Source organism: Gracilinanus agilis, chromosome 3 (genome assembly GCF_016433145.1).
Source record: "Gracilinanus agilis isolate LMUSP501 chromosome 3, AgileGrace, whole genome shotgun sequence".
NCBI lineage: Eukaryota > Metazoa > Chordata > Mammalia > Didelphimorphia > Didelphidae > Gracilinanus > Gracilinanus agilis.
The window spans coordinates 12,493,087-12,518,930 of NC_058132.1; the positions used below are offsets into that span (position 1 = coordinate 12,493,087).

Below are 25,844 nucleotides of genomic sequence, written 5' to 3' on the forward strand. Positions count from 1 at the left end.
TTTGATGTTGGAATGATCAGCCTCAAAAGGCAACTAGTAACACAGCAGATAAAGAGTCCTGGAGACAGGGAAATCTGGGTTCAAATCCAGTCTCAGACATTTAGTGTGTGATCATAGCTAAACTACTTAAGCACTGCCTGCCTCAATTTCCTCACTTACAAAATGGGAATAATAATACATATGTCCCAGGGTTGTTGCAAGGTTCAAGTGAAATATATGTAAAGTGCTTTGCAAACCTTAAAATGACACATAAATTCTAGCTATTAGTAAGGATTTAATTGTTCTATTTCAAGAAGGCAGATTTTCAGTGGAGTTTCCTAGGGATCGGTGACTATTATTTAACATTACATCATTCAACAAATAACTCTTAATCACTTACGTTGATGGTACAATGGAAAGAACAACACTGTCTTTGGAGTCAGAAGACCTGCATTCAAATTATGGTTCTGCTGCCTGTGTAACTGTAAGGCACTTAATCCTTCTGGGCCTCAGTACCTCATTAGTTAGGGGAGGAGGCTGGACTAGACATCATTGAGATCCCATTTGAATCCATGGTCCTAAGACAAAAGAAAAATAGCCCCTGGCCATAAAGAGCTTTTGTTGTTTGTACCCATATGCAGGATAAAGGTAGAGAGCCTGTATCCTTATCAAATATACATGTGACACAAAACTAGTAGGACTACAGAAGTCATAGATGGTTGAGTTGGGATTAAAAAAATCAATCTCAAAGTGATGAGGGAGGTGTATCTAGATAGCTCTTTGCTATCTAGTTTGGCTAGGAAGAGACCCAGGGGCTTTAGAGGAAGACAAGTTGTCAGTCCACAGTTTGATAAAAGCAGCTAACTTGCTAATGTGAGCTGCCATTTTAGTAAGATGAAGATTGCAGGAAGGAGATGATAGACCCATTGAACTCTGACCTAGAGACTCAAATTGATCTTTTGTGCTTCTTTGATCAAAAGCCCCATCATCTGTAAGACCAGAGACTAGAATACATGGTTTCTCAGGTCACATCTAAAACTAAATATTTTAACTCTAATTCTGTAACAGTATTCAGTAATTTATTCCTCTCTGGAAGAAAAACAATCCCCGCATTCAACTTAAAGATAAATGAAAGATGTCTTGTGGCTGAAGTCTTTCCTATATTTGGAAATTTGGAAAATCATGAAAATTTCTCTGGCTTAATTCTCTCACAGAAATATGCTCTCTTTCTTAAGGCTTTCCTACAGTCATGTGATTTATAGGGCTTCCTCCTTTAAGAGGCATACTAATACATCCTCTCTGGTTGAAGGTTTCCCCCCATTCATTAGATTTATATGATTTTTCTCCACTATGAATTTTCAAATGCATATTAAGGTTTCCTTTTTGGCTGAAGGCTTTCCCACATTCATTACATTTATAGGATTTCTCTCTGGTACAAATTTTCTGATGCATATAGCAGCCTCCCCTCCAGGTGAATGATTTCCCACAGGCTATCTCTCTGACTGAAGGCTTTTCCACATTCATTACATTTATAGGATTTCTCTCCATTGTAAATTTCTTGATGATAGTAAGGTGCCCCTTCTACCTAAAGGTTTTCCCACATTCATTACATTTTGTAAGATGGTAAATAAAATGTGACTGGGATTTTACTTAACCCAGTCTAGGCTAATGATCTTCTCAAATTCAGAGAGCAAGATGGCTGTTAGGCCAGTTAAAAATCACTCTGACTTCACTTAAAAGGTAACAGGTTTATTATTATAAAATGTTGTTTAGGAAAGGGTAAGGTATGTGGGATGAGGATTCCCTACTCTTAATCAATTCTACCTTTTCCCACCATCTGATTCTGCAAAGAATCTCTTCTGTCCTTAGCAGAGCTAAGGCTACTCTTCCTTCCTCTCTGTCTCAGGTTTTCCCCATCTATCTGACTAACCTAGGCTAAGCCCACATTAATTATAGTCCTAATGAAAGTCATAGATGGCAGTGGAGTCAAATATAGGTGCCAGGTGTGACCTTGTCACCTAGGTAAGCTAATGCCCACCAAAGGCAATGAAGCAGTTCAGGTCACTGTCTCTGGTAATTCCTGCTTGAGGCTCTTCCAGGTGTTAAGTCAGAGTATGAGACTAAAAGATGTTCTGGAAATGGCTGATTTCTCTCAGGAACCAGTTGAGGGTCAATAGGAGGCAAGAGCTGGGTTTTGGAGATGTTTCCCTCTCCAGAATCCAAACCCAACTCCTCGATGACAGTTACTTCCCTCAGAATTCTAACTCAGGATTCTGAGAGCCTCCTCTGCACTTCCTGGTTCCCTTCATTCCATCAACTCTGTATCTTCACTCTGGTTCATTTCTTTCTTCCCAAATTTCCACTATCAGTTGTCCCCTTTCACAAATATGAAATTGCTAAGTTCATTTTTGTGAACCTTGATACTTACCTTTTAACCATATTCTATTATCTAACCCCCAAAATAATGAACCACCCCTACACTTTTCTATGCTATATTCTATTTTAACTATTCCTAATCTTGGATATTCCCCAGGAAAGAAAATAAGGTAAGGGTAGGGTTTACAAAGTACTTACAAAGTTCCAACACAACAGAACTTTTGCACATTCCCAAACAGTATAGCAAACACAAATATCTACAAAATATATAATACTTTCATTATTTTAATCCTATCTATGCCCTAATATTAATCAAATAAAGAATCTAGAGATCCTTCTATTCAATTAATACCTTATGGATCTAATGCTAACTATAGACTTATCCCAAAAATTTCTTTTCCACCATAAAGACCCCCATTTATCTACATGAGGACAGCAAAATATGTACATTCTGTGAAACATGAATCCTATTTATGTCATGTTGCATGCATATACTCACTTTGTCACTTTAGACTTCCTCAAGTTGACAAGTTTTTTCCTCTTCTGTTTTCTAGTATGTTCATGTTGCATGCACTAAATATGAATATGTATTTACGTTTAAGGTGCACCGTATCTTACAATATTTCCTGTTTCCCATCTGTCCTCTTCATATGCACAAATATACACCGCTTTTTTCTGTCTGTGCTGTCCTTTCAGCTATAAAGTCTCTGTTCTCTTTCTGTTTTTGAGTCTTTTCTTCCAAGCTTCCCTCTGGGTTGTTATGTCTTCCACTGCCATAGTCCCTCTTGAACTCTTTGCCAGTTGTCTATACTTGCTGGATGTCTACACTTGACTGATGTTTCTCAGCTTTCTTCTTCTTCTGGATAACTTTCAGGAACTTCTATCTCTTAATTCTATTTCTGTCTGAGTTCTATCTTCATTTTCATCAATCTGATCACTCTCTTTACTTTGATTTTCTCTATTTCTGTGAGCTCTTTGGATTTTTACATTGGAACAGTGAACCCATGCATCCTTCCCTAAGATTTTTACAGATGAGGGGGTGGTGAGCAAAATTTCGAAAGGACCCAACCATTTCTCTTCTGTAGCTTATCTCCTATTAACATCTTTAAGGAAAACGGAATCACCAGGCTTTATATTATGTAGGAAATAACCAAGTGGTGTGGTTTGCTGGATTAACCCATTTTGAGGAGCTCTCTAAGTCTCTTTTGTAATGATCGTATAAGTTTCTAGCTGACAATCACTTCCCAACATAGAAATAAAACTAGGCCGACACATTTTGGCTTGTAATGGAGGATGGCTGTACAGAATTTCGAAAGGAGAAAAATGCAAGTCCCCACTCAGTCTTGTTCAGATGCAAAAAAGCACTAGAGGTAGTATTTCAGTCCATTTTAAATGAGTCTCTGAATAGCTTACCAATCAATGTTTTGATCTCCCTGTTTAACTTTTCAACCTGTCCAGAGGTCTGTGGATGGTAAGGAGTATGGAAACTGGCCTTGGTTCCCAAATATTCATATATTTGTTTTAAAATGGATTGTGAGAAATGACTTCCATGGTCTGAATCCACAAAGCATGGCAATCCAAACTGAGGAATTATCTCCTTTAATAGTACTTTTACTACAAATGCTGCATTGTTCTTTATGCAGGAAATGCCTCTGGCCACCTTGTCAATCTGTCTACAATTGCCAGACAATATTTAAACCTCCCAGCTTTAGGCATGTTTATAAAATCAATTTGTATGCTTTCAAATGTAGTATAAGCTAATGGTCTGTCCCCTAGACTTATCTTCTTAAACACTCCTTGATCAAATTTCATAAAAATAACACATTTTCCACAGACTCTACTCAAGATTATTGTAATTATAGGGGCTAGCCCAAAGCTTTTTTACCAAAGTGTCCAGGAATAGTTACACACATGACAAAAACACATCTTTGGCAAGATGGGCTTCCCTGTATCCGAAAACCATATCTCTCCAATCTCCTTAGCACCAAACTTCTTTATCCATGTCTGAACTTCTGACTCATTGTAAGCTTTGGTTAGATCTGCCAATGAGACTCATTACATGAATTGCTCTTTGGGCAGTGAATTTGGCTGTCACATTTCCCTATGATTTCCTTTGGACAGAGTCCTTCTCATAAGTATATGCATGACAATGGATCACTGCTACCTCTTTGGGCAGGTGGATTGCCTCTAAGAGTTCTGCAATGACTTTGATTGACATAGGCTTTTTCTTTCCTCGCACTTGTTAGAAAACCCTTGCATTTCCAGATTTTCCCTGTTGCATGCATCACACCAAATGCATATCTGGAGTCTGTGAAAATGTTTATCCTCCTGCCTTCCCCAATCTTACAGGCTTGGATTAGAGCCACTAACTTGATTCCTTAAGCACTGACATTGCTGGGTAATGATCCATACCACAGTGTCTGTTTCTGTCACTACCACTGCCCCTGTATATCTCCTCCCACTATGCATATAACTCAAACCATTGGTAAAACTCTCTAGGTCTGCATTTACAATCAGAGCGTCTTTCAAATCCATTCTAGTTCTTTCTTTCAAATTTTTATTTATTTATTCATTCATTCATTTATATATTTAACTATTTTAAACCCATAACTTCTGTGTATTGGCTCCTTGGTAGAAGAGTGGTAAGGGTAGCAAATTTTTATTTATTTAAAAAACCCTTACCTTCCGTCTTGGAATCAATACTGTGTATTGACTCCAAGGCAGAAGAGTGGTAAGGGCTAGGCAATGGGGGTTAAGTGACTTGTTCAGGGTCACACAGCTGGGAAGTGTCTGAGGCCAGATTTGAACATAGGACTTCCCATCTCTAGGCCTGGCTCTCAATCCAGTGAGCCACCCAGCTGCCCCCAAATCTAGTTTTTTCTACCAATGATATTACATCTACACACTGCTGAATCGCTTCTCCATTCATTGGAAAATCAGGAAGAAGCATTGCAGGGTTTAACACAGAGCATCATTTCAAGCTTATGTTCTCATTACTCAGCAACACTATTTCATATTGTGATAGTCTTGGCTGTGTAAAAGCTTGTAAATTACATCTCTTCAAGCAACTCCTCTGAGACAGGGTACCATTCCTCTTGCCACAAAATCTAATTGTGCATTGTAATATGCTACAGGTCTAAAATTTGGTCCTAAAGCCTGTAGCTATCCCTTTTGCTTCATGCACAAACAGATGAAATTCTTTGTCATAGTCAGGTATACCCAAGGCTGGAACTGTTAAAATCAATTCTTTCAGTTTTGCTAAAGCCTGCAAATGATTTGCATTCATTCTCAGTGGTTCTGTTATGTTGTTTTTTTGTGAGGTCAGTTAAATAGTTTATTATTTTGCTATAGACTGGAATTCACTGCCTACAGAACCCCGTCTCCCCAGAATCATTCTCAGTTGCTTCTTGGTCCTTGGCACACTGAGTTTTTGGATGTCACTTACTTGTTTCTTAGATACCTGCCTTGTCCCCTTCTCCAATATAAAACCCAAGTGTTCCACCCTGGGTATACACCATTGCAATTTTAATTTTGACATTTTATACCCTCTTTATGTAGTTTACACAGCAGTTTTGTACTGTCCCGAAGATAAATCTTTGCATTTGGGCTTGCCAATAGTATATCATCTACAAAATGAACCACAGTACTATCTTTGAATACAACTGTTTTTAAATCTTGCTTTAAAATTTGACAGAAGAGGCTAGCTGACTCAGACCAACCTTGGGGGAAATGACACCAGCAGAATTTATTTCTCTCCCAAGTGAAAACAAAAATTTTCTGTCTTTATGAATGGGAATTGAAAAATATGCAGAGTACAAATCTACAACTGTATAATATCTGGCATTACTGGGATTATTAGCCAAGATACTCATGGGGCTTGGAACAATTGGATGTAACTTTATTACAAAATTATTGACCACTCTTAAATTCTGAATAAATTTCCATCTTGGTCTGCCTTGACTATCCAGTTTTGTTTTTGTAATAGGCATTATGGGTGTATTATACTCAAGAGACTGTTGGAACAATCATTTTTTGTTCTAATAAACTCTCGATAATTGGGTGGATTCCCTCTGTAGCTTCTTTACTTAGTTTACTTTCACTGGGGTTGCTGATTTTAACAAACCAATATCTGTTGAATGATTAGCCCACGCCCCGTCTGGTATTTTATAGGGATTTCATAGATTGGGTTTACTTTTTCTTCACCTTCCATTTCATCTAAAAATAATCATGGATAGGCTTACAATGCATCCTTGGGAAGATGTACCAAAATTTTCCCAGAAGGATCACATTGAATTGTGGCACTAGCTTACAAAATAAATCTCTACCCATAAGGTTTGCTGGGCAGTCCAGGATAAGCAAAAAAGTGTGATTACACTTAGGATACCTAAGGTAACCTTTTTTCCCCCTAGGGTAACCATTTTAGATTGTAATTTTGGAACCCTTTGTATTCTTCCTGTAGCTCCTATCACCTTTGGAGATCCCACTATTCTACTAGTCCAAGGTGTTTTCAATACCAATTTTGAAGCTCCTATCTACTAACACTAAATAGATCTCATCCCCAACTTTGATTGCAAGATGAGGTTCACTTGTATTAGAAGGTTCAAACACTTCCACCATTGGTGCTTCTAAATTAATCTTGTTTAAATCCCAATCACCATCTATATTTGCAATGCCATTATCAAACACCAATATCCACGTCCCCGCAGAGATTCAGTATCCAACCCACATTCTTCTTTCATGTTCCTATACATTTGCTCACAGATCAGTTCTCTTCAAGCTCACTGTTCCTTGTTTCTGTATCTTTGTATTTTTTGTGCTATAGTATTGTCCACTATTAAACTTATTTCTTGCTCATTATGTATTGTAACATCATCTTCATGCATTTCCCTTCTAGTAACATTATTTCCTTCATCATTTGCCTTTATCACTGTTCCATTCAGCTCACAGGATTTTGCCTGCATACTTTCTTGCATTATGAACTCATTCTCTTTTTGTCCAATATTTTCTTTTCCTATATCCCTTGTTTTGTTTTTGTGATAGGCATTATGGGTGTATTATACTTAGTCAATGTTCTAGTATCACCATCTCTGTCATTTTCCCTATTTCCACGATTCCTTTTGCAATGCTTTTTATTCCTGCATCCCCCACAATGTGGCTTTATAACTGATTTCCTTGCTTTATTCCCCCAGTTACTATTGATGAGTATTTCGGTCTTGCACCTTCCTGAATGAATTTTTGCATAATGCTCAAATTCGGGGCTTGGATACCAGAGTTACTGCATACATGTGAGCAACACTGTCCATGCTCTTGCCTGTTGTTACAATTTCGATTATCTCTCCACCCCACTCTTCTATTATTCCCACAAGAATTTCCCCTATTGTTAATTTGGGCTTTTAGATGACATTCTCTTACAAAATGACCAGGTTGTTTGCATAGGAAACATTTTGCTTGATTTCTTTGTGTTCTTGGTGTATACTGTTGCCTCAACTGATAAGCTTGCAAAGTAGCCATCATCTTCACTTGCTCTATTTCGTTTTCTCTGAGCTTTTTATTCACCTCCTTTAACTGAGATCTCAACTCCTGAACTAACTCATCCCTTTCTTCATTTCTCTTATCTTTGTTCCCAGAAAAAATATAAGCTGCATCTTTCCTCAATTCCTCCAAACTAAGCGTTTCCCATCCTGGACAATGGAACTTGAAATAGTTCCTAATTGGCAAACAACTCCCTTTGACAAATTGCCTTCTTATATGCTTTAAGTTGTTTTCTTCTAGATCAGTGAAACCTAATAAATTTTCTCCCATTTCTATGATCCTATCAAGAAATGTAGAAGGATCCTCCTCTGGTTCTTGTTTTAGCTTTTCAAATTTCCCCCAGGCATCTGGTCTTTCACTATGTATTTTCATTGCCTCTACAAGGGAATTTCTAGCTTGCCCCAAAAACTTAAGATTATCTGGGTTTGATAATACTAAATAATCTGCTTCTTCAGGCCATGAAGTAAGACCTGGGTTATCTCTAGTCTCCTTTACAAACTGCTCCTTTTCTCTCCTAGTGAAAAGCTCAGAAAGAAGAAGATCAGTGTCCTCAAAATTAGGGTCAAATAATCTTATTGCCCTCTTAAATTCTTTAATACAACGGAGTGGCTCATCGAAAAACCTAGGCATTCTTTTCTTTAGATGGTCTAAGTCTGTAGTTTCAAAGGGTTTGTGTGTTTTCATGTGAATTATGCCTCCTTCTGGCTGAAGACTTGTTACATCATGTAATGGAAGCACTGACACTTCACCATTGTTTTGTTCCTGAACACTTTTATCATCTTCCTTCTCTTGGGTCTCTTGGTTTGTTTTGTTGTTCTTTAGTTCCTCTAATTCCCCATTCATTTTCTCTAATTTGGCTTCCATCTTTGCTATTCTTTCTTTTATAGCTAACATCATTATCTTCCATTCAGTCTCATTCTTGTCTGCCAGTTTTTTCCCAAACTGTGTGCCTATAACCTTTTTCCCAGCATAATAAATATTTTTTGCTGTGTATAACAAAGCCACTATCACAGGTATATACGATAATGTTTTGCCTGTTTCAATTTGCAGCCATTGCACAGTCCCATAAAGATTAATCACAAAATAGATGAAATCAGGTATCACCACAAACAGCACATTGTAACAAAGGAGTATGGCTTGGTATAAGCTAGCCATAATCGCCATGATCACAATTACTTTGTGCACCTTCGTGGTTCCACAAGCTCCAAACAGGAAAAAAACTGTCTTTGAACCTGGCCCTTTAAGAATTCTTCCCCTCAAAAATGATGTTGTCTTCTGATTGGGTAGCCGGTTGCTTGGTAGAATATAGCAACAAGACTCAGAGATTTTACAATATGGTCGCTCTACTGTTACACAGGCTTTACAGGCCCAAATCTTTCTTTGATCAAAAAACACTTTCCTGACTTCAAATCTGCTCAATGTGAGTAGATTCAAAACCTAGCCTTGCTCGCCAACTATATGATGGTAAATAAAATGTGTGACTGAGTTTTTACTTAACCCAGTCTAGGCTAATGATCTTCTCAAGTTCAGAGAGCAGATGGCTATTCTCTCTCTTGGGCCAGTTGAAAACCACTCTGACTTCACTTAAAAGGTAACAGGTTTATTATAAAATGTTATTTAGGAAAGGGTAAGGTATGTGGGATGAGGATTCCCTACTCTTAATCAATTCTACCTTTTCCCACCATCTGATTCTGCAAAGAATCTCTTCTGTCCTTAGCAGAGCTAAGGCTACTCTTCCTTCCTCTCTGTCTCAGGTTTTCCCCATCTATCTGACTAACCTAGGCTAAGCCCACATTAATTATAGTCCTAGTGAAAGTCACAGATGGTAGTGGAGTCAAGTAAAGGTGCCAGGTGTGACCTTGTCACCTAGGTAAGCTAATGCCCACCAAAGGCAATGAAGCAGTTCAGGTCACTGTCTCTGGTAATTCCTGCTTGAGACTTCTCCAGGTGTTAAATCAGAGTATGAGACCAAAAGATGTTCTGGAAATGGCTGATTTCTCTCAGGAACTAGTTGAGGATCAATAGGAGGCAAGAGCTGGGTTTTGGAGATGTTTCCCTCTCCAGAATCCAAACCCAACTCCTCGATGATAGTTACTTCCCTCAGAATTCTAACTCAGGATTCTGAGAGCCTCCTCTGCACTTCCTGGTTCCCTTCATTCCATCAACTCTGTATCTTCTCTCTGGCTCATTTCTTTCTTCCCAAATTTCCACTTATCAATTTATATACTTTCCAATATGAATTTTCTGATGTCTATTAAGGCTTCCTCTCTCTCTGAAGGCTTTCCCACATTCATCACATTTATAGGATTTCTCTCCACTATGAATCCTTCAATGTACAGTAAGGCTTGAATTGAAGCTGAAGGCTTTTCCACACTCATTACATTTATAGGGATTTTCTCCGGTATGAATTTGGTGATGATTAGTAAGTGTCCTGTGTCTAAAGGTTTTACCACAATCATTACAAGTATAGGATTTTTCTCCAGTGTGGACTCTCTGGATCATAAGAAGACCCGAGTTGCAATGAAAGGCTTTCCCACATTCATTACATTTAAAGAGTTTCTCTGTAATATGAATTTTCTGATGCATTATAAGATGTCCCATCTGACTGGTTGACTGATTGATCAGATGCTTTAAGGTTTTGCTGCATTCATTCCTCTTTATTGTGAGTTTTGTCTTAGATGATTCTCCCATAAAGTTACTGTGCTTCGGAGTGGACTCCTTGGTTTCACATGTAGTCACTTGACCAGGGGGACCTAAAAGACATGTAAAAGGGTCAATATTCTCAACTCTTTACACTGGGGGAAAAGAAACTACAGTAATTTGCAAATTTCCCCTGCTCCATTAAAGAGAATGCTAGTCAACCTGGAAAGGATAAGACAAATATTGTTAATAGTAAACTAAGGTTCAGCATAGAGAAGGAGATAACTAGCTGACCAGTATTAAAGTAATTACACTTGAATCATTTGTAAACACCACCATAGTATTATTGTTCCTAAGTTTTGGGAAAAGCAAAAATTTTCAGAAAGAGAAAACAGGAAGATTCTGGAAATGATATTCATTTCTGCAAGAACAATAGTAAAATCCAATAATGCCCCAAGTCTATGTTCTATTGGCTGGATTAAGCACTTGGAAAAGCAAGTACTGATTCTTAAAAACCTGGCAAAAATGAAGGAATCAAGCAAAATTAACCTCATTTTTCATATGAATTTTAGTTTGGTTAGTCAGGAATCAAGGCAACAAGTCCTTTAAGCCTTACTATGTGCCCAGCACTATGCTAAGTGTTGGGATTCAGGGAAGGCAAAAAACAGTCCTTATCTTCGAGGAGGTCACATTGTAATGGAGGAGATAACATGCAAACAACCATAAATTAGAGGAAACCTCAGGGAAAGAACTAACATTGAGACCCAGAAAAGTGTTGTAGAAGTGGGGATTTGAGCTGATTTTATTTCTAAGCCTTGAAAGAAGGCTGAGAAGGCAGGAGGTAGAAATGAAGAGGGGAAGCTTTTCAGGCATGGGGAACAGGCAGTGAAAAAGTTGGGTGCTGGGAGATGGAATGTCTTACTTAAGGATCAAGTGTGTTAGTTAAAATCACTTGGTTTCTATTTGGAAATATCAAGCCTCAAGATATGTAGTGTTTGACAAACTTCCTGTGGTCATGTGGGGAACTTTGAGACTACATTCCCTGTGATCCAATGGGTTTCCGGTTTTGGGACGTCTCCAACATATAGCGCAGTTTAAATTCGGAGGGCGGGCTGGAGACGGTCTCTTTGGCTACCTGAGCGGGCTCTCTGGTGTGCGAGTAGGAAGATGGCTGGAGATACAGACGGGCGGAATTTTTAAATATAGTCAGGCGCGGTCATATATATTTTACCAACATGGCCATGGCAATTAAAATATTAATTTCTTTTATAATATCAGCCTTTATCATTTTTAATCGTTACACAAGGAAGCCTGTGTCACTTAACACAGAGCTTGGCATACAGTAGGCACTTAATAAATGTTTATTGATTGATTAATTAAGAGTACCTAAAAAGAGGGGAATAAAGTATAAGACTGAAAAGGAAAGGGCCCAGTTGTTAAGGATATCAAATACCAAACAGAGAGTTTTCTATTTGTTCCTATAGGGGTTAGATATGTGCTTTGGGAATATCATTTTTTCTGTTTTTTTTTGTTTTTTTTTGTTTTTTTTTAAACCCTTACTTTCTGTTTAAGTAACAACAGTAGGGCAAAGGCTGGGCAAATGGGATCACATGACTTACCCAGGATGATACATCTAAAAAGTGTCTGAGGCCACATTTGAACCCAGGTCCTTCTGACTCCTAGTCTGGCACTATATCTACAGTGCCACCTAGCTGACCCTCAGCTCCCCATTAAACTAACTTTCCCTTTCTTTATTTTAATGGAAATCACTTTGGAACCAGAATGGAGGAGAAACTGGAGTGGGGAGAGAAAAGAGACTGAATTTGCTTTGTAAGCAATGAAGAAGTACACCAGGGTGGTGGCCATGCCAGAAGAAAGAAAGGCAGAAAGGTAGAATTAATGAGATGTTGTGAGAGAGAAAGACAGAGAAAGAAGTGGAGGATGACCCCTATGTAGTGAGCCAAAGGGAAGGGAAGATGGTGGTACCCTTGAGAATAGAAGCAAAGTTAAGAAGAAGAGAACAATTGGGGAGGAAAGATGAGTTCTGTTTTGGGCCATGCTGGGTTTAAGAAGTGTATGTAGACAAAATGCAGAAGGGGTTCAATGATAGGACAGACAAGAATTTGGGCTGTTTTAATGAGTTAAACCAAAAAGTTCTTGACGACAGGACTGAAGACAACCTAGAGGGATGGCTCTGTATCTGGTCCTGCTCCATTTCACATTTTTATCAACACCCTGTGTAAAAGAGAGAGCAGGATCATCAGATTTAACACATTCCATAACTTCTTTCAGAACCAGAACCCTCCTCACCATGGAACACAATGCTGTAAGGCACCCCTTTCTCTCAATGGTGAATTCTTCCTCAAGTCCTAAGGTGATTGAGATACCAGCAGTGAGCAATGAGGGAGCACCTGGACTGAGAGGCAGCAGAGGGCTTACATGAGATAGGTGGTGAAGGTAGAAAACAATAGGACTTGGAAACAGATTAGGTATGTAGGCGAATCAGAAGTGTGGGAATGCTCTTGAGAGAAACAGGAAGTTTGGAAGAACAGGGGTTCTGAAGGAAAAATACTGGGTTTATTTCAGACATGCTAAGTGTAAGATGTCAAGTTGAAATATCCAGAGGCAGTTAGTGATGCTGTGTTACGATTAAAAATGATAAAGGGGCAGCTGGGTAGCTCAGTGGAGTGAGAGTCAGGCCTAGAGACAGGAGGTCCTAGGTTCAAACCCGGCCTCAGCCACTTCCCAGCTGTGTGACCCTGGGCAAGTCACTTGACCTCCATTGCCCACCCTTACCACTCTTCCACCTATAAGACAATACACTGAAGTACAAGGGTTAAAAAAAAAATGATAAAGGCTGATATTACTAGAGAAATTAATATTTTAATTGCCATGCTGATAGAGATAAATTGACCACGCACCTGTAAGAAATCTACTCAAATGCCACCTCCGCCATTTTCTTCCATACCTTCCCTACTCCTCTCTGTCCCCCGGGAGCCCACTCAGGTAGAGAAAGAAGCGCATGTCTCAAGCCCACCCTCCGAATAAGTCGAGCTCTATGTTGGTTCCCGTTCTCTGATGTAATCATGTCAGAAACCGGAAACCCCATTGGATCATGGGGAATGTAGTTTCAAAGTTCCCCACATGTCCACAGGAAGTTTGTAAGATACTTTTAAATGGCACCTCCCTGAATTCCAAACACACAGCTGTAAGGGTTAAATTAGGAGCTTTGACATAATAGGAGAGCAGCTTTTAATAACTTAAGTTTTAATGAGACTGTAGTAGAGTTATAAACTAATATTATCCCTTTAAGCCAGAGAAAAGAAAACTTCTAGCAGTTTTTAACAGTTAACAATTTAGTTTAATTAAAATGGAGATAGTAAAAGAATATAGAAAAATGAATATAGTAAAGGAGAGAAATATAGGAAAGAGGTAGAGAAAGAAATTGCCTAATACCTAACTAGCTACCCTATAACTACCTAAAACTGCCTTTAGAGAAAGTCCAGCTGATCACCCTTCAGCTCAGCTCACCAGGCAGAATCAATCTATATCTACATCTACATCTACATCTACATCTACTCTACATCTACATCTACATCTACATCTCTATATATATATATATCCCAACATCCAACTAACAACCAACAACCAACCAACAACTAATTACCAACTCACACCACCAGCAACCAACCACCAACAACCAATGACCAACCACCTCCCAACCCAAAAAAGGTAAAAAAAAACCCCTCTCAGTCCTACCGCTGGCCTTTTATATCCCCCTTTTCTCACTTCCTGTCTCTCTGGTTTCTACTTCTTTTCACCATGGGCTGGTATATCTTTGCATATCTCTATGATAAAAGGACCTCTTGGTCCTCAGTTAAATTAGAAGTAAGGGATTAAGAATTCCCTTTTACAATGCCAGACTGGAGATCGGAAGAGAGACTCTTCAGATAGAGAAGAGTCAATCTCTATCAGGAGATAGAGATCTTTTAACACGTGGCATTTGGCAATACAAAGATACACATAGGAGCAGAGAAAGGGGGACGGAAAAGGCATGGGCACCTAGATTCTACAGCGAAAATGATAGAAGACCCAAGGCTGACAGACTGCTCAGAAAGCTTATGACTATGTATTCTGCAAATTTTCTTCCAAAGTTAGTTCAAAGAGATAGACAGAGTAAGAACTGAAAAGTACTGCAAGCAGAGAAAAAGAAGGAAAGGGAGTAATTATTTCCATAGAGCCTTCTAGGTGCCAGGCTTCACTGCACAAGTATCATCTCATTTGATTGTACTCTGAAGAGCAAATGAGATAATCATTATAAAGTTCTTAGCACAGTGCCTGACATAACCACTATACGGATGTTAGCTATTGTTATTATCACAGCAACCCCGGGAGGCAGGTGATTTAAAACCCCGCCATTTTATGCTTGAGAAAATTGAGGCAAACACAGGTTAACTGGCTTGCCCAGGGTCACTCAGCTAGCAAGTGTCTTGAGGTCAGATTTGAAATCGGGTCTTCCTGAGCTGGGCCCATTTCCTTGTGTCTACATTTCCTTGACCAGAATTCTCTGACCACCTAATTGAGTGGAGCCTTCTTAGAGCCTTGGTCTAAAACCCAGATTAGGTCAAGTCACCTTCCTTTCCCCAAATATCTACCTAGCCAGATGCTTGGCAGAGCTGCTCATATCTGAACCTAAGCTGTTGAGACTCTGAATTAGAGCTGCTGGAACTCTGAGCCAGAACTATGGAGGCTGAGTTGTTTGATCCAGCCATCTTCAGCAGAAATGTTCCTGCTCCCCCTATGGCTGGCTAGCAAACACTATCAGCTGTTACCTTCTCAATGTCTGTGATACTAAATTGTTGGCTGCTTAAGTGTAAACTTCCCCAGTTCCTTCATCCCATCAACTGACTGCCCATCTTGAACACTTTCTTCAAAAAATGAGCCAGAACATTACAATTATTTTTCAGATTGAGAAACACATGTATAAACCAATAACTTCTCTCAACAGAAAGGACAAACAGGAAGTAATTTTTGGAAGGCAAAATCAACTGGGAGGAATCAGAAAAGGTATCATGGAAGAAGACTGAGATCTGTAGGAAGCAGAGTACTTCAAAAGTTGAAGGGGAAGTGAGAATTCATTATGGAATGGAGGACATCTTCCTTCATTCTATAGCCAAGTGCATGGATAGAAGTACAGCCCAGTGTCCTAATTCTTGGGGCTGGGTTCTTTCCACTCCAACTGGAATCATATCAAAGGCTAATTCTGGACACCAAAGTCAAAAACTTTCACCTCAGCTCTGCTACTCAACTGTTCATTAATTTCCTTAATTGTGATGAAGTATATTTTTTGGGGGAAAAATTCACTCATTTACTGGACTTCTGGGTCAGGCAAGTTAAGGGTTCAAGTTATAGTTATAATTCACTGCTAACATTTAATGGAAAGAGATTTTGAAAAATGAAGATGAGTGGTTAAGAGGGAGCTCATAGTTTCACAGCCTCAGTCCATCTGTTCAACAGTCCATACTCCTTGTCCTCTGCTACTGATGGCAATAATTCTTGTTTCTATGAGGTTCATATAACTCACCTGGAGAGATACTTCTTGGAATGTCTGTCCTCAGCATCTATGACACATCTCCTCTTTCTAGCTGGGAGATCATCACCAACTTGCAAGTTGGAAACCCTGCCCAGGGAAAAAGAAATGGGAAATCTCTAGATTTCTAGAATCTTATCTGAATTCTATCCTAATTTCATTGACTTCTGGGTGAGAGGAAAGCCTAAGAAGGTCCAAGAGTGCTAACAAAGCAACCCTGAAGGACATTTTGTATTGGGATCACAGGAAATATGGCACAAAACCAAGGCCTGGTTTTGGCCTAGAAAGAAAATAAATTTATTTGAGCCATTTCATGACTGCTATTGGATTTTGTGCTTAGGGTGGGGTGGTGGGGATATCTGACTGGAAGGAACAAAGGATGAGAAGGAGCAGCCTACAGAGCAAGACGATGATGCTATGGATTTTCTCTCTATGATGAAAGCCCTTTCTTGTCTCCATGTTCTTAAACAATCAATCACAGCTAACCTTAAGCTTGGGTAAGTTTCTTTATTTTAATTGGCTAAAATTTACAAAGTGCCTTAAAAACTCCCTTATGGATAGAGAATTGTCCTTAGATAAGGAGATAAGGTTCTTACAGTTCTCCAACATCAAGTCCTTGTTCAGATCCCTCTGAACCATATTCATGCATTCCCACTCCTCCCAGGTAAAGTCCACAATGATATCTTCGAAGGTTATTGATGTCTGAAATACCAAACATAAGTCTCACTCATCTGAGGCTCTTTAACATGTCATGAAGTTTGTAGCTGGTTTAGGGAACAGCTTCCACAGCACTTGGGGCTTGGAACATTCCAAGACAAAGAGTTCAGGCCCTCAGACCTGGTATGTCCATCCCTGTGAAGACTCTGGAGCATGTATGTCGTTCAAGGTCACCCTTAGATAACAGCTCCCAGGGTAACTCCAAGAAAATGATGCCATTGATTCTTCAACTCTCCAATCATGCAATTAATATAATCAGCATCTATCTTGGGAACTCACTGCCCAACACTCTTAGCAACTACACAATGTACAGCAATCACTCATTACTACCAATTATTTCAATTGGATCACTAATGATCTTGATTTTGATCAAGTCCTAACATGTAATCTCACTCTTAGAAGCAGGAGGGTAATATGGCAAGAGGACTACATTCGGAGTCTGAGGAAAGGCAGTCTCATTTTGACTGGTATTTTAAGGGCTGTATGACTTTGGTCAACTCACCTAACTTGTAAGTTTCTCCATTTCTAAGATGAAAGGATTAGACTAAATTAACTCTGCTCAAAATAGAAGACCCATAGATTCCTCAGAACTCAATTCATGCAATATTTTAAGGGTCTAATTTATAGAGCCAAAGACAAAACCAAAAATAGGTGCTGCCCTTAGAGAATTTACATTCTATCAGTGGGGGGGAAAGAGAACATAATCTCTCCAAACCAGTCGTCCCACCCAGAATGATAAGCAAAAAATGTCTTGGCAAAGAAAGAGAAGGAAACAAGCAATGTTTGTTTTGCTTAAATGAAATTATGCTGTAAAGGAGGATTTTATTGCAGAAGAAGTCAGTGGATATATCAGTGATGTTTTTTAATTAGAAAAGAGCAATAAAACATAATTAAAGAAAAAGATTCATGATTTCCCCAAATCCAGGAGCTATCCAGATGCCTTTGCAATATAAGCAGCAATTACTTGTCTTCTAAGGGATAACAATTTGGATCTACAGTTACCAAATGAAAGAACACACAGGAAGGGCTAGAGGAAGATGAAACCAGGGAATCAAGGAGGAGGCTGGAAAACAATGTTCTCGATTACAAAGTCTTCAAGATATCTCTGCTGACTGAAGGCAAAAACTTCAGAAAATGAAGGTACTTCCTGTTTTAAAGAATATGATGTCTAAGAGATGGATTTGAATCTCAGTCATGGCTTTAAATATCACAATGTGCTTACAGTTCTTCACAAGTTCCAAAGTAATGCATGTTGTGGGCTGGGTGGTACAAGAATGATTAATCCCAATATTACAGATGAGAAAATTGTGTCAGGCAGGGAGGTGACCTACTCAGGATCACAAAACAAACTACAGAATAGAGATTCCCATTTTAGGATTTTCTTCCTCCCTAAAATGCCATCCAAGCTACCGTGCCCTGTCCACCAGAGATAACTCCTTATTCTGAACCTATTCGCCACACCTCCCTGGTTGTAACTGGTAAGCTCCAAGGCCACCCACAGCCCCCAGGTGCCCTCCAGTGAGGAAGTCACTCATCTTATCTCTAACCATTGTATAGATTTGGTGAAGCTTTGCTTCTTGCTTCTCACTGCCTCTTCTGAGCCACAGATCCTCCAGCTTCACTCTAATTCTTTGTATTGTAATCACAGGCATTTGATGCCACCTACATTCTACCACAACTGAGTTTAAACATTTATTAAGTGCCTACTACTTCAAGGCCTTATGTTAGAAACAGAGGAAAAGAGGACAAAATTGAAACTAACCCTACACTCAGGGAGCAGACTTTCACCCCCAAATGCTGGAACAGGGAAAACCCAGGAAGGTGAGAACACTAACAACACATTCTAAGTACTGCCCCCTTCCACATCTTGACCGTCAGCTGCCAGAGTCATCTCTTCCTTCCAAAATGACCTCTGCACTTGATTGGTACTTGTCATCATCCTTATTTATTCAACTGTCCATGTGCAACTTCCTGACTTTCCCTTACAATCTGCCATCCAATGGCATGACTGCCTGGCACAGCTTCTCCACTTCCCAAGTTCTCCAACTCCAGCCGCAACCTTTTCTCTTCTGTCTCTCTGATGTTTATTGAATCTGCTCTTTTTCCAATTCCAATCACTTAGCTTCTCACACAAAGCCAATCCCATCTTGGGCTACATTTGATTCCTTTCCAGCGGGGACTTGTCAGGTTCCTTTAATGTTGCCTTATCACCCAATCCTGGTCCTTGTCATGTGAGCAATATGCCCTTCTACTACTCTGAATTAAAGTCCAAAGCTCCTCTGAATCACAACTTAACACCAGAAAATTACAGGAGGCAAAGACAGAACCAAGCAAAATCAAATGCAAATCCATAATTTGTCCAGTAAAGGGCTCTTTTTATTTAGAAATGTTATAGAAACTCATTTCTCTCTTATTTAATCTCCTGCATTTTTTCCAACCTCAGCTATTCATTCTCCATCATTTCTCCCATTTTCTTTAACCCCTACTCTTACTATTTTGAAGTGTATTCCTTACAATGTGGAATTCCACCCAATTTTGAAGAGAAAGGAGCACTGCTCTACAAATATCCTGGTCTTCATTTCTTTTTTTTTTTTTTTTTAAATCCTCACCTTGCGTTTTGGAGCCAATACTGTGTATTGGCTCCGAGGCAGAAGAGTGGTAAGGGCTAGGCAATGGGGGGTTAAGTGACTTGCCCAGGGTCACACAGCTGGGAAGTGTCTGAGGCTAGATTTGAACCTAGGACCTCCCATCTCTAGGCCTGGCTCTCAATCCACTGAGCCACTCAGCTGCCCCTCCTCCCTCTTCATTTCAATGTTGTATGGCCCCTAAAATTTACTCTCTCTTGTTTCCTTCCAGGAAAGAAAAAAATGACATAGTTTTCTTCCTCATTTCCCCCCCCCCCATGAAAATTTTTCACTTCCTGAAGAGAAATGAAAAGTTTATCATTTTCAGCCCTCCACAAAAAAAAAGTTTAACCTAATACTCTGCTTGCTAACAGCCAGGCCAGCTTGCACCTCTGTTCTAAGAGATTTAGGGCTGTCACTACCCAGCTGTGTGACCCTGGTAAAGTCACTTAACCTCCCCATTGCCTACCCTTACCACTCTTCCACCTTGGAGCCAATACGCAGTATTGACTCCAAGACGGAAGGTAAGGGGTTTAAAAAAAAAAAGAGAGAGAGAGAGATTTAGAGCTGGGGAAAAATTTAGGAACTCCCCCTCTACTCCTCAACCCTAACAAGAATTTCCCAGTCCCCCAACAATGACACAGACCAGATGAGAAGAGATTAAATGCTTTGAATGGGGGGCACAAATATTAAGCAAAAGAATTGCGATTCAAACCCAGATCCTGACTCCAAACTCAACGTCCTTTCCATTGCACCAAAGAACCTCAACCTCTGGCAATTCTCGCTGCCTTGTCATTTTTCCCAAGCTGCCCGAGAAACCCAAAGCCTGCAATCCTAAAGTACCCCACTGCTTCCACCCAGCCCTGGAGCATCATTCCGGCCTCCAGGAGTACTTCCAGGAAGGGGTCTCCCTGGATTTTGAGATTTAAAGGCCAACGAGAAGAAATTCACGATTAACTCTTTAAAATCGGCCTCTCTTCAATAATTTGGAAATAGGTCTGGATCAATGACACATGTAAAACCCGGTGGAATTGCGCGTCAGCTACGGGAGGGGGGGGGTGAGAGGAGGGGAGGGAAAGAACAGGAATCTTGTAACCATGGGGAAATGGCCTAAATTAATTAATTAATTAAAAGATGGCGCTACGAAAATAAATAAATAAAGTCGGCCTCTCGGTGTCACCGGCTGGAGGCTGGGATCTGCGACGGCTTTTAAGTGAAGCAAAGAAGGAATCCGCGGTCCAGGGCAGTGACTGGAAAGAGGAATGCAGGAGTGAAATCCCGGGGGGATGAATGAATGAATCAATCAATGATGGGGAGAATAAAGGATTGAAGGCGGGGCGGCGGGGGAGGGGAAGGCAGGGGGAACGAAGGAATGGATCAGTGATGTTAGGGATAAAGGCATGCAGTCCCAGGGGGGATGAAGGAATGAATGAATGGGGGGGGGGGAGGAGATGCAAGAATGACCCAGTGGGGGAAGGGAGGATGAGATGAGGTGGAAGGCGCCGCAGACCCGCCCACCTCCTCTCGCCCTTACCTGGTACGGGCCCCCTGGGGTCTCTGGGCCCCCTCGCCCGCCGTTTGGGACCCGAATAGCCTCTGGCTTCCCGGCCCCTTCGCCGTGCCCAGCCCTGAGGAACCCCCGACTCCGGTCCTCAGGGCCCCCGCGCGCTCCCCTCGGGGGTCCGGAGCTGCCATCCCAAGCTGGGCGGCGGGGAAAGGCCGGGGACAAGGCCGGAGGTGGGGCAAAACGCCACTTTCGACACAGCCGGAGTCACTTCCGCCTGCACATGTCTCTTTCGCCTCGGCTAAATTTTCTCTGGTGAAGGCACCAGAGCCCGCCCCGCAACCGTCTGGGAAATGTAGTCCGCGGGGCTGGAGGAGAATTCCAATGGAGCCTCAGACGCTTCCCAGCTGTGACCTTGGGCAACTCCTTTACGGGCTGCCTCAGTTTCCCCAGGTGTAAAGCGGAGATAATAAACAGATCTCTAGTTCTACGCAGGCTAAATAGGAAATGATTACCGAAGGGAAGGATTCCTGTAGAAGGTGGGGCTCTAGTTTGGCCTTAAGAGGACGCTAGAGCTGAGGAAAGAGCGTGTTCTGCAGCCAGAGGAAATGCCCACAGCTGAGAGGTGGGAGGTCTGGAGAAAAGCAATTCGCTAATTACCTTATCTTGCGTGACTACGTAGATGCTGAAGCTGTGCGACTCCACTGACTCAGGATTCAGAACTGGCAGCTCTGCAGAAAGGCCAGGAATGTCCTTAGCAGGATCATTTAACCTTGTGGAGTCACTAATTCGGTTCACTCTTTGTATTCAAAAGCCTGGGAACCAGATTACTTCGCAACCCTTTATTGTGCTAAAGAATATACTTTTGTATCCCCAAAATATGTACCAAAGAGTCTTTGTTCCCCTTGCAGCTGGCAATCCATCAGTCCCATTCCTGGAACTCTCCATCCATATACCATGGCCAGATCCTCCCTGGATCTGCCCTTTCCAGCCCCCTTTCCCATCTCCCTTTGTGACAAAAAAGGTTTATGCATTTAGGTGTGAGCTCTTTGGCAACAGGATCCACAATGCTCATGTCAGCCCTTGTTTCATAAAGATTATCTTGATTTTAAAGGCATCGTATCTCCTGGGGTATTCCTCCCTTGTGGAGACACTTTCATCTTACAGGGCTCATGCTTTGCATGGTGTCCCTTGGGCACTAAGGGACTTGGGCGACTAGGGGTCTATGCTTATCACAGTGCCCCAGCTTGTGCTCCCTCTTGGGGGAAAGAGGAGCCTAAATTCTGTGCCTCAGTTTATGGAAGTCAGGAGGCTGGGGTCACTGGATTGAAGAGTAAAGATTAGTGTGAGGTATCAGAAGTCAAGAGAGGTCATGAAGGGCTTCAAATGGCAAGAAGAGCTTTCTGTTTGCTTCTGGACACTATAGGAAGCCAGCAAAATTTATTGAGTGGGGTACCCTCATTATTGAACTCACACTTCAGGACAATCCCTTTAGTGGCTTCATTGAAGATAGTTTGGAGTGAGGAGAGGCTTGAGGCAGACAAACTCCCCAACAGATACTGAAAAGATTAGGTATAAGATGAGAACCTTTACCAGGGCGGAGACAGTGCCAAAGAGAGGTGTTGTGGAGAAATTGATAGGCCTTGGCACCATATTGGATATGAAGAGTGAGAATCTAGTGAGGCATGTAGGGTGACTCCTAGGTTTTGAGCCTCAGAGACAGGGAAGATGGTGGAGAATGGTGAGGTAGTGTTAGAATCAACTAGTCCTGAAAATGGATGGTGCTGGAGTGTTGTGCCCATATCTGACCATTGCTGGCAATGGGCATGGTTTTATCGGTCAGGTGAATAACTAGAGGTTGAGGTCAAATTCAGTAGCATTTTCATCAGCAGTACAGCAGTTCTGGGCACTCCTACTAAATTTCGGAATGATGGCAGTGATAGACTATGTTAGAAATATCTCAGCTGAGGTTGAAATATTGGCTCAAGATACAGCTCAAGACATCTCCCAAATTACTAAGGCCATCTCTTAACCATAGGGAGAGTTGAATTTCTTAGTAAAAAGTTATACAAAATTGGGTGGCCCTTGATATGCTCAGTCACATCAGGTGGTGCATGCGCCAATTCTGTTGTTCTTATGTAAATAAATCCAGAGAAATTGTGATCCATGAGGTTCAAAGGATTTTAAATGACACAAGTGGATAGACTCATGTGACTCCTAATTGAAACTGGTGGAACCTTTCATGGCTGCCAGGAACTGGCTTAATTGCAGTTGTCTTGGCTCTTATAATTTTGGGGATTGTGGTGCTTCTTTGAATCTGCATTAGCTATTGCAGTACTGTTTGTAACAAGCTTTTACCTGGTGAAAAAAAATTATGTACATTGTCATACTGTGGGTCATGACCAAGTCAGAAAGGAAATAGAACTTGCTTTTGAATGAGAAACTTTTGTGCTGTGCCTCTTGTTTGGCTGACACATTGTCACATGAAACGTGAACTATGAACTCCTGATTTTTCATTATATTATCAATAGGATAATTGATTTTTTTATTTTTCGTACTTGGGTACATGGAATCAGTATTAATGCTTGTGATTTGAAAGATAAATTTACAATATTACAATACCAATGCATACCCAAAAGCTTTAGACTATGGAAACTTGCCAATGATGTTAAGTATTGTGGGACTTAACAATTGTGTCTGAACAGCCACTGCACAGTGCAAAGCAGAACAACGTGGAGATCAATAAGTCAACAATCCCTGTGGGATTGATTAGGATCTGCACCAAGACAGAGGACTTGTTTTTGAAGTTTGAGAAGTGGCTGTTTGACAAATTCAGGAATTGGACTTCTCTGTGCCAGGTTCCTATAAGTACCTCCATTGGGTTTCATTTTGGCTCCCCCTTCTCTGAGATTGAAGGTAAAATCAGACCAATGAATCATATTTCCCTTTTACCTTGAAATCTAGTCCCTTTTTTATAGATGGCAATTTTCTTTGGTCCTGGCTGCTGATGGGCAAGTGCAGTATTGTTGCAATTGTCCTACAGGTTTGTAGGACATAAATTGCTTTAATTGGGCCTTGCAGGTGATTCAAGGACCTTTTGTGGCTTTTTTTTACTCATAATTTTATACACATAAGATTTTGATATTTTTTTAATCTGGAATTTAATTTTTTCTCTTCCATAGGTTTTTTTTTTGAGGTGGGGTGTTGATTTTCTTTTGAGAAATGGTTCATGTACCAAGTAGATGTAGGCCAAGCTTGGGGTGGTGAGATAAGGAGAGAAATATTTAAGGTAGCCACTACCACAAACATAAGCTCTTCTTGGGAAGAATATGAAGAAATCCTCTCCCCCCACTACATTCACAGGAGCTGAAATCATTGCTTCTATATACCTGATACAAGTTTTTTGGGTCATCTGTGATGCATCTGCTGTGGATACTATGCCAGTTGTCAAGGTCAGGGACAATGACAGGTCATCTTTATTGCAATAACAGCCGAGTGATCAGTGCCCACTGTATACATAGGGTATGCTGCTGTTTAGCATTGGGGAAAATGGCCAGTGGCCAATGACTCTAGATATTGAACTCCTGGAGACCTCAGAACCCATTTCATCCAACCTCCTAATTTTAAAAATAGGAACTGAGGCACAGGAGACAGGAAAGTGACTTTGTCCAAGGTCCTATCAGTGGTGAATGACATTGAGTATAATCTTCACAGCCAGGGCAGTTTCATGGCACTATTTGCCCATACCACTTAGACCAGATCCCTGCCCTGAGGGAGCATATACTAGTCTAGTGGAGAACAAATTATGACTGTACCAAAAGGAGACTTCTTTACTCACTATATTCCTTGGAGAAATACGCTGAATATTCTAAGTGGGATTTAAGGCTATTTTAACGGTCATAGGAGATGAGGAAGGTGGCAAGTTAAATAGGATTTTTAAGGATGGGTAAGAATTAAACAAGATACCAGGGGGAGGAACCGCACTTTCTAGGCATCAGAAAAAGGATGAGCAAAGACAAGAAGAAGATGGAGGAGGAGAAAGCAGGGAACTTAAGAGCTCATTCAAAAGGCAGGGACTAAGGCCAGCTTGACAAGCATGGAATGAATGACAAGAAAATAGTAACACTAGAAAGGTTTTAGTTATAGGGCAAGAGCATCTGTGGCTGCTGAAAGATGAAATGAATGAGGAAACAAAGGTTTGAGCTTCTGAGCATATCCAATTATTAAGGAATTGGTATACGAATTGCCCAACAAATAAGGACTAGTCACCTTCTTCAGTTTTGGCACTGGACTCTGAATAAAGGGGGAAACAGATTTTCATAGATATAAATCAGACCAGTTGACTAAATGGAAACAATTAACCAGGACACATTAGGTAATCAGATTTCTAATTGTAATCAAGATTAGGGACTATCAGATGTTGGGAGAGTGAACAGGTGTAAATTCACTGAAATCAGAAATTGTCCCACTCCCCTCAAGTGTCGGTATCCAATCAAAAGAACATGGAAATGGGGGCAGCTAGGTAGCTCAGTGGATTGAGAGCCGGGCCTAGAGACAGGAGGTCCTAGGTTCAAATCTGGCCTCAGACACTTCCCAGCTGTGTGACCTTGGGCAAGTCACTTGACCCCCATTGCCTACCCTTACCACTCTTCCACCAAGGAACTAATACACAGAAGTTAAGGGCTTAAAAAAAAAAGAACATGGAAATAACAGATTGATCAGTGTTGATGTACAGTGTATCCAACTGGGGCTAGTCAGACCAATTTGAACTTCGAAAGCTCTATCACAGGTCAGTTGGGCACCAATAGCCCATGGGAACTTTTGGGATGGAGCTATCTCTTAACTTTGCACATCTTATAGTTGTTTTGAGATACTACACTTC

General features: G+C 40.7%; 1 protein-coding gene across 1 annotated transcript in view; it reads right to left on the reverse strand.

The window, feature by feature from the left end:
• Nucleotides 1–10,473, reverse strand: part of LOC123240749 (zinc finger protein 721-like) — a 172,653-nt gene extending 162,180 nt beyond the window's left edge. The window contains 2 exon segments of the mRNA XM_044668462.1: nt 1,332–1,408; nt 10,115–10,473. Of these exon segments, the coding sequence (XP_044524397.1) occupies nt 1,332–1,408; nt 10,115–10,473 (436 nt within the window).
• Nucleotides 10,474–25,844: the final 15,371 nt, after the last annotated feature.